We start from the raw sequence: 9,828 nt of genomic DNA on the forward strand, positions 1-9,828 counted from the left end.
ACAACATCACAAGATGATGGTGTGCATTACAGTGTAATTAATTAAGTGTAAGGAGAATAAATGGTTATCAAAAGTACACACAGGTCTGAAAACTGGCTCCTATATTTGGGAGTAGTTGACTTTTTTTTTTTTTTATGACAGGTTGAGCCAATGCAACAGATTGCGAAAGATGAAAGAAACAGTGTCTGAGCTCTCCACCACTGAACGAAAAGTATTTTTTAGATTTGGTGTTGTTGCACAGCACTTTCCACTTTGGTCAGCCTTGTTGTTGTTTTATAAATAAAGCACTGGTATAGTATAGTAAGTGAAGAATAATATAATAAATTGCCCGACTGGTTTCCATTTTCTTAAATAAACTGTAGACAGACGTTATAAGTTAACTTTTTTTCTGCGCACTTCCTCCAACAGGTCTCTGCGCGCCCCGGATGACGCCTTCCTCTTTTACGCCGCGCGCTCCCGTCCTCTTACGCTGGACGCTGTGACATTCCTCCCGGTCTCACGTGTTTTGTGTGTATAAAAGGGTCCCAGTCTCGGCTCATTATGTCTAGTGGGTCACCAGACAAACGGCGAAAGATGGAGTCGGCGCTGAACCAGCTGAAGAAGCACACTGTGGTGGTGGCAGACACCGGAGACTTCAACGGTAAAACCCGCTTGATCCCATGCTAACGTTAGCTGGTTAGCATGCTAACTAAGTGACGAGGAAAGATCCAGCTTTGATGTGAATGACCGCGGTGGTGTCGATGTCATGAAGTGGGTGTGAGCATCGAACTGACTGTATTTAGTTAGGCCGGCTAACGTTAGCTATGTAACTGTTTTATATCAGTTGGAAATTAGTTTGCTTGTTAACTACTGAAGTAGATGATCCCATTACTGGTTATTAACGTTACTTAACATGTATCTACGTACTATTAGCTGCACTAGCAATCAATGCAAACTGAATAACAACATACCTCTCTTTAATCTATTAAAAATGACATTATAATCTTTATATAAAAGAACATGTATACGATGTGAAAACAAGGTCGATTAGGCAAACCAAAGTTGCAGACTACTGTGTGCACACTGCCTGTGTAAGTGGTTGTAAAATAAGATTATCCTTCCTCGTTTGTCCAGTTCTTGTAACAGAGGAGGTAAAGCTCATGTTTCTCAATAGGTCAGAATGAGGAACAGGGCTGGAAAAAACATTAGATTTACACTGTGATGAAAAACCAGATGGTTCGTCGTGCACAGCCTGCACAGTCAGGATGACACGACAGAACTGGACTCATGTTGCCAGGCATGACTCTGGAAAGCTGATATCCCCAGATCTGTGTACCTTTTATTTCTTTAGCCTTTTGCTGAACTATAATCTTAGTTTAGTTCCTGTAATTTAAACAAATGTGTTTGTAATGCCTCCATACTAAGAATGGGCATAATAAAAATGCTGTGCAATATAGTCCAGTCCATTTAAGTTAAAATTAGAGTTTTAACAAGAATTGGTCAGTGGAGAGAACAGTAAGCAGGCTTTGGCTTTTAAGTATATATTAATCTAATAATCACGAGGTATTCATAGTTGTGTACTTTTAGATTTAATTGTACTTTGGAGAAGTATGTATTTTTCCTAGTAGAGTTTGCAGATGCTTTACAGCGGGCGTGTCACGTTTCACTGGTTTATTGAGGCGACAGTTGTGATTTGATGCTATATAAGTAAGTGAAATTGAATCGAATTGGTCTGACCCACTTTAAGATCAAAGTGGGCTGTATGTGGCCCATGATGTGAAATGAGTTTGACATCCCTGCTTTACAGGAAGAATAATGTAACCCAACAGCTTGTACTACAGCAGGAGTAAAAACAAGTAGAAGAGTTTTCCAGAAAGAGCAAACACTTTTTGTAATCAGCTGTCTCTGTCACACAATGCTGATATACACATGTTAATCTTAACTGCTGTGAATACCTCTGTCACCACCACCATCAATAAAAAAAACAAAAAAAACAAAGATGTTTTGCAGAGGGCTGTGATAAGAGAAGTGGTCAGTCAAGATTTGCCCAACTGCTCGTCTGTCTTTTATGAAATGCAGACCTGGTTCTGGTTTATGTAATCTAGGTTTTAAATGTGATTTCTCGTCTTTCACCTGTTGCAAGTTCAGACATGCGTGTTGCAAGACCAGGTCAAGCAGAAACAGGTTTGTTTTCACATGAAGACATGGTGAAACACAGTTAACCAACACAGTCTTGCTTAATTTAATGAAGTGAGGGGATAAAAAGTTCTCAGCAGTGGACTAAAAGTTAGTGGAGGTTGCTCTTGTGAAATTTGGCTACTTGTTAACTAATTAGCCGGCATGAATATTGACGTTTTAAAGGAAAATGTGCATTTTGTTAGGGTTTCTTATTGAACAAAGACTCAAAAGTTTACATAAGAAATATGTGATTTGTCTACTAGGATCAGTACAGACTTTGAGTTGACATTCAGATCAAGGCAGTAATGTTTATGTATTTGCAGGTAGATTATGGATATATGTTTAGTATACAAACTTGTCTTTAACATTTTAACTGACCAGTCAAATTAAACTCATTCACTGATTTAAAACATGTTTTCATTTTCTTGTGCTGTGAGTAATTAGATGTGATCTCATGTGCTTTAAATGTCCCTCACCTACCAAATTATGCAAGTGCCAACACTGCCAATCTCTGCACGTGCCATCGTCAGTTTATTTGTAGGAGCTCTGAAGTAGAGTGTGTGTAAATGTAATTACACTGGCATATATATACAGTCTTGTTTATGATCAAATTTATGTCAAAACCTGAAACTTTACTGTATTTTACCTGCTTAAACACCTCTGGCAGTGGAAGTTTTTTGGATTCTTTTTTTTTAATGTCAAACCTTAAGTATTGGACATGTTGTCATAATCAGCAGTACTTGAGCAGATGATCATGAGTGTCCAGTTCAGACCCGCTGACCTGTAGAAGGAGGGGGTTGAGAGATAACGTGCAACAGGACAGACACAGCCTTTGTTCGGTGGATGAAGAGCTGGCAGCTCTGACTGAACCATGCTGCTACTATTCAGTGCTGACATAAAACCCTGTGGTGTGTGAAAAGGCCGCACCACTCATGCATTTCAAATAAAATTTCCACTTCTGTCCTGTGAACTGCAACAGGTTGTTTTCTTTAAGGCCTCTAGACTCAGGCATACATTTGTTATATACCTTGAGACTTGCTATGCATCAAAGACATTAGGTTCTTTTAATTTATTGTAACATTTTTGGGATTGTAGTAATTTGATGTTTTTCTGCCACTAAACATTTCATGAGTTGAATATTAATTATTAGATTAGGTTGCACAACAGCCCTGTGGCATATTGGCGACCTGTCCAGGGTGTGCTCTGCCCTACGCTTGGCCTGGTGCAATTAAAGTCTTAATCAGTGTAGAATATAAGAATTACAAAAATCAGTTGGTCTCTTTTTTTTCCTTTTTGGCGACTGTACATGTTTGCACAGTAGATGGCACCATTTTCTATCTGTAGGCAGCAGTATGTTGAGTCAGGATGAGTGAGTTATTTTCTTGTTCTGTCAGTTCTTTCAATCCTCTTTAACAGTGATATAAATTTTAGTTGAAAATAAGGAAGATCTAAACTGTAGTTGTTTAGTGGGATAACCAGTCTTAACTGTGCTATTGACACACAAGAATACGCTTGTCCTTGTTGCAATACACTGTCTTTGTTGGCACGTCCCAGCTGTTACAACTGACACCCTAGCTTGGGAGTTAAAATATAAATTTGTATGGCAGGTTTGGGTATGGCAACAGAAAACTATTGTTTTTAATATAGATCTGATGTGTGGAAAGGCTGGTGTTTATATAAGGTGATAAATTAATTATTAAGCACAGCAGCCAAGAGTTTCTTGTCCTTCTGTTTTGCCCCATATGATCAACAGATGTCCTAGAACATTTCCTGGTATGTTTCCATAGGCCTTTAGTTTTAATTATACTTTGTAAGCTAAGGTGGTGGAATATTTAAAATAATGTTTTTGCTTCATGTAGTATTTATCTAATGGTAATAAAGTTTGCTATGTGATCTGTTTATTGGCCATCAGTGGTACAGTTTGCAGGTAAGTTGGTGGGTACTTTCAGTTGCATCATTATTTCCCCAGAGCTCACCACAGTAGATGGATCCACATGTTGATTTGGAAAGGATTTTAAAAAAAAAATAAATAAAAAAATTTTAAACCACCACATGCTCTTCCTGACACAACTTTGATTTATCCAGGTTCAGGACCAACATCAGTATAGTAGGTTGTGCCCTCCATCCTCAGGCTGTATTTTTGGGTCACCTCCTGACCTCAAACCAGGGCTGTTTCATGTGTTAGATGAATGTGTTAACCACTGTACCACAAAGGCATTGCTTTTAGTCACTTCACAGCAGTTTTTAAAGGGCTACCAAATAGCATAGCATGTTTCAGAAGGGGCTGCGTCTGAAACAGCATCCCTCCTGTGGTTAATGCTGTGTTTAGTTTGTTTTTTTGTTTCATCTGTAATTTATTATTGCAAATTAAACATATTTAATATATTTAAACGCACGGTTGGTACCTCTCTGTACTCCTGCTTTAATCTAGCCTGGCTAATGGGGTGTTTATGTGACTGAACTGTTTTGATCTGTGTTCCCATACGGCAGCCATTGACGAATACAAGCCTCAAGATGCAACCACCAACCCATCTCTTATCCTGGCTGCTGCTAAGATGCCAGCCTACCAGCAGCTGGTGGATCAGGCCATCAAATATGGCATCGCCAAGGGCGGGTAAGTATAGTGCACAAATGGGTCAAACACACTGTGGCTAAACCGTCCTTTAGTTAAATAGATGTTGGACTACACTGGGGGATATTTTGTGCCTCTTAGATGTCTGCACATTACACAGCTCCTCTGTGGAAGCTCTCGGGACATTCTTTAACTTACAGCAGTGAATCCAATAAAATGTGCATCTTTTCTGCTTAAACCTGATATCTGATGGATGTTTTTTTTAAATATGATTTCATGTGGTGTGGAGTTTAATTAGACTTTATAAAACTAAATTAATCATATTTTGTGAGGCTCAGTAGTTTAATTTCCTGTGGACTAAAAAACAACATGTCATTGTTCTCATGCCGATGAGGTTTTAGTATTTAAAAACACCTTTCATGACTCTGGGAAAATATGACGAATGATGGAAAGCACGTTTGTCTTGATTTCCCAAAGCTACATGGTAAACTAAAACACTGTGTGAACAGAACATGTTAAAAACACAGTAAACACATAGCTAGAACAGTAGTCTATGATTTTACTAATGTGGACTTCTCAGCCATTGTGTAATGTGTTCTAAAATTAAACATTTTGAAGAAATGTTGATTGGTTTTCTGACTTGTTGTCATTGTAACTGAAACTTGGAGATGATCAGCCTTTTTGTCTCTGTCTCCATTAAGAACCGAAGACGAGCAGGTAGCAAACACCATGGACAAGCTGTTTGTGAGTTTTGGGCTTGAGATCCTCAAGAAGGTCCCAGGCAGAGTCTCAACTGAAGTGGATGCCAGGTATATGCAAACCTATAACAAAGTGCTATTAATGACACAAGATGTGAAATGTTTACTGGCTTGAGCTTTTCAAATCTACACAGTAGACAAAGAGAAGCTTTAAGCAATGAGGCAAATTCAAGGAGTTTCAGATAAGATGCCATTCTTGCCCGAAAAACCTTTTATTAGAGGGCAACACGTAAGTGTTTCCTAATATGTTAGTGTCATTCAGAGCATTAGGGAATGTTTAAGAGCCTGAAATTGGAGATTTTAACCACTTTCTTTTTTCTTTTTAACCAGCTCTAAGTTGTGTTATTGATAATAAACAACTGGTAGAAGCTAATCAACTTTCTCTGAGAAATACAAATTGATAATTTATGTGTTCTGTCTAAAACCAATGGGGAAAAAAGTACCTGAATAGTGAACTGATTGAGATAAAGAGGATGGCATTTATAGCAATCTCTTAAAAGCTGTTTACCATTTAACAACTTGTCACAGGAAACAGATTAAATGACCACAGACGCAAAACAAATAATGCAAAGAGTACTTGCTCTTAGATTTTTAAAATGCCAAACAGCTGTGTTGGTTCTCATTTATGTCACAGATTGTCTTTTGACAAAGATGAAATGGTTGCAAAAGCCCTGAAGCTCATTGCACTTTATGAAGAGGCAGGCATTAGCAAGGAACGCGTACTCATCAAGCTGTCATCAACATGGGAAGGAATTCAAGCTGGGAAGTGAGTATGAAATGTGCTATTTCAGTCCTGTTACTGATAAAGAAACCCCAACATATGAGCCCTTTAATTGAGCTCAGATTAAGCACTGCTTTCCAATATTTGTTAAATGAATTATAGCAAACATGTAAACATTGAACATCAGAACACATTTGCATAAAATCACAGCCGGTGTATTTCACTGGTCAGTCACGTCTGTGTTTACTTCTCCCCACAAACAGGAGCACATGTAGCATGAGTGCAATAACAGCTACTCAACAAGTGTGAAACCCAGCAAACAAACCACTGTTTGCTGTTAAATCAGCAAATTTTGTTGTAAACCAGTGTAAACAGGAACATGATGTAGCTTTTCCTCTGGCAAAATGGCTGCTCATATCTAGTGCAACAGTACCCATAGGCTAAAAAGTGAAAGAAAGAAACCCCTCAGAAGTCAGTGGGCTAAAGAACAACATGTTAGTGTTTTCATGATGATCTTGATCTTGGCTCCTTGAGAAGATGCTTGAAATGGGACCTGGTATAACATTTTGTGTAACTCGTTACTGTTATGAATGTGTTCTAAAAAATAACATTTTTGTTTGTTCAGGGAGCTTGAGGAGAAGCACGGTGTTCACTGCAACATGACGCTGCTGTTCTCTTTTGCTCAGGCCGTAGCCTGTGCCGAAGCAAAGGTAACACTTATATCGCCCTTCGTTGGACGCATCCTTGACTGGTATAAGGAGAATACAGGTCGCAAAAGCTACGAGCCCCATGAAGATCCAGGTAAAAACACTCAAGTTATGAGGTGATACAAAGTTGAGGTTTGATACAAAAGGGTGAAACGGACTTGCAGTAAATCCTGTTTTACTTTATTCATTGACTGTATCATTCTGTGGTTGCTTGTGTTAGAAACAAAACAGGAAGTGACGCACAACAGAAATTAGGCTGTGCATCAAGCCTTTGAACATATTGCCTTTATTGAGGCAGAAATTAACCATGTTCCAGTCTTGATTGTCATGTGCAGTGACTCCGTCCCTGGAGGGGACAATAAAAATAAATCTTTTAATTTTGCTAAACTTTCTATTAAATATTCATATTAAAATAAACTGAACTAATGAAACAGACAAATAGCAGTGTCTGCCAGGTGCTGGAGGTAAACCAGTTAATGCAGAAATAGCATCAGGAAGCCATTCAGTGAAAAGAAATGTATAATCACAACTCTGCTTGTCAGATGAGCTGAAAATGGTTTGATTTGTAGGTGGGTGTGCATCATATCCTCTTTTTTTTCTGCATAATTGTATTCTCACAGTTTGATAACAGAGCTAATAGAGACAATGTGTCAAAAAGAGCTGTAATTAAAATAAATGAAACTTCTTTGAAGCTTCTGCAAGTGGATAACAAATTACTGAAGAAAACGGTCAGAGACCCAGTAGCTCACTTATAATGCATGTGCTCAGTGTTGCTTTAGCTTTGTGGAGGTGCCAGATGATATGCAGTTAGGGGAAAGCATTTATACAGGCTTTAGTAAGTGGATGAGACAACGATTAAATTGTAACTTCTACAGTGACACTGTGACAGCTCACCTGTCTGAGGTAAAGTAAAGAACATGATTTGGTGTTTGGACCAATCACCTCTGGGATAATTCATTTATGTAATTAGAGTTTCTGATGCTGCAGGTGTATAGCGTGGTAATATAATGAGTCAGCCATGTAACTGAAATCTGGATTGATTGACACCATTACCTTAAAAATCAAACTTTGCTGTTCAGCTACAAAATGCTACAACAGTTGTATCTTGATCATTTGGTGACCTCTTCTTCTTTGGTTGTGTATTTATTCTTTCCCAGGTGTGCTGAGTGTGACCAAGATTTACAACTACTACAAGAAGTTTGGCTATAGCACTGTTGTGATGGGGGCTTCCTTTAGAAACACAGGGGAGGTGAAAGCCCTCGCAGGCTGTGACCTGCTCACCATCTCCCCCGGTCTGCTGGCAGAGCTCAGCCAGGATCACAGTGCTGTCACGGAGATGCTCAGTGTGGAGAAAGGTACTGCTCTCTGACTTGATGCAGAATATTGCTCTCTGAATTAGTTTTACCAGTTTTGTGTTAATTATGTTTTGGTGGATTAAAAAATGAGAACTTGATTGAATCTTTGATCTACCCTAGATGATTGTGGTTTGAGGCTTTTAACTGGATTATACCAGAAACAGCTTTTCATTCAGTTTTAAAATAATTTCTGGCTACAGCACATTCTGTACTACTGATGAGAACAATGCGGTTCTGGCACCTGTTTTAATTTACATGCATCATCACACCTTTTTGTTGTTACGAGACGTTTCCTTGTCAACAGAAAGGGCGTTTGCTCTGTGAGCCACACTGAATTAGTGACATTGCACTAAACTCTAGTACCACAGTCGCCTTATCTAAAAACTAAACAGACCTAAAAATGCACTTTGGGGGTTTTTGGACCAGTCACAAGTCTGCCAACACATCCCATCTTGTCTGGAGAGTATCACCTTTTAAAACAGATTAAAAGATCCGAAGCACAAGCTTTTTTTAAAAAATATTTTCTATTGCTCTATACAAGTGGGACTTGTTTAATTATCTTCTGGTGTATGTTTCCCCAAAACCTAGGGACACTTTCCCTAATGCAGAGAAGAGTATTCTAGATGCATCAGGACAGCTCTTGATTGAAATCTGTATGCAGCCTTTCTCTGCTGCCACATTGAACTTGATGTTTTTGATTTTTGCAGCCAAGGCCTGTGATCTGGAGAAGGTCCACCTGGATGAGAAGACTTTCCGCTGGGAGCACAACGAGGATCGCATGGCTGTGGAGAAACTGTCTGACGGCATCCGCAAGTTTGCTGCTGACGCCGTGAAGCTGGAGACCATGATCAAAGTAAGATTGATTGATTAAACAAATAAATATTACACATGCATTATGCTGTCTGCCTAAGCTATCAAGTTATCCTGTTTCTTAATACTAATTTTTTTTTTGCCTCTGAAGGAGAAAATGCTGAGTGTGAAGAACGGGCAGTAATTGACACATGTGGGTGTGTCTGGCCCTGTGACAGGAGGTATGAGGATTTGGGGACCAAGGCAGTTAAGAAGGTTACCTCCTTCTTAAAAGGTCCAAAGCACCGGTGGGCCTTCCCCTCCTCATCTGATCAAACTCCAGGGATCCTTCTCCCAAATGAAAACCTATCCTTGGGCTGGTACTGACCAACAAGGTTGTTTATAAAATTGTCTGGCTATTAACAGAAATTTTTACCTGAAAGGAAAAAATAAACGGCTTCATTGAAAAGATGTTATGAGGCTTAACCAAGTCTCTGTGAATGATGTCATATGACTACTAGAAGGGACCATGGATGCTTTTTTTTTGTTTGTTTGTTTTTTTGGCAAGACAGGACCACAATTTTGGTACAAACATTATTTTTTTTGCCCTTGACCATGTAACAATTACATTTCTACCAATCATTCCTCCAATTGTTTGATCTTTCAATAAAAAAGCATCTCAGTCTTCAGAGTTGTGGTGTTTTGTGTTTTTGTTTCTTTTTGGTTTTTCTCTTGCTGTCTTTAACACATAAAAGAATGCCACAGGTGT

At 38.9% G+C, this 9,828-nt stretch overlaps 1 protein-coding gene across 1 annotated transcript; it reads left to right on the forward strand.

Moving 5' to 3' along the window:
- Positions 1-442: 442 nt before the first annotated feature.
- Positions 443-9,750, forward strand: taldo1 (transaldolase 1). Its single transcript, XM_031744501.2, has 8 exons — positions 443-640; positions 4,648-4,771; positions 5,431-5,538; positions 6,122-6,253; positions 6,834-7,009; positions 8,073-8,270; positions 8,978-9,123; positions 9,232-9,750. The coding sequence occupies exons 1-8, from the start codon at positions 541-543 to the stop codon at positions 9,262-9,264; spliced, it is 1,017 nt and encodes a 338-aa protein (XP_031600361.1). The 5' UTR covers positions 443-540; the 3' UTR covers positions 9,265-9,750.
- The last annotated feature ends 78 nt before the right edge of the window (positions 9,751-9,828 follow it).

Source organism: Oreochromis aureus, linkage group 1 (genome assembly GCF_013358895.1).
Source record: "Oreochromis aureus strain Israel breed Guangdong linkage group 1, ZZ_aureus, whole genome shotgun sequence".
Classification (NCBI taxonomy): domain Eukaryota; kingdom Metazoa; phylum Chordata; class Actinopteri; order Cichliformes; family Cichlidae; genus Oreochromis; species Oreochromis aureus.

Bases quoted from the DNA above. Each gene is read 5' to 3' on its own strand.
- taldo1 (XM_031744501.2), top strand. From the start codon at position 541: ATGTCTAGTGGGTCACCAGACAAACGGCGAAAGATGGAGTCGGCGCTG. The intron at 641-4,647 runs GTAAAACCCGCT...CCCATACGGCAG, and splicing joins AGACACCGGAGACTTCAACG to CCATTGACGAATACAAGCCT. The intron at 6,254-6,833 runs GTGAGTATGAAA...TTGTTTGTTCAG, and splicing joins GAAGGAATTCAAGCTGGGAA to GGAGCTTGAGGAGAAGCACG.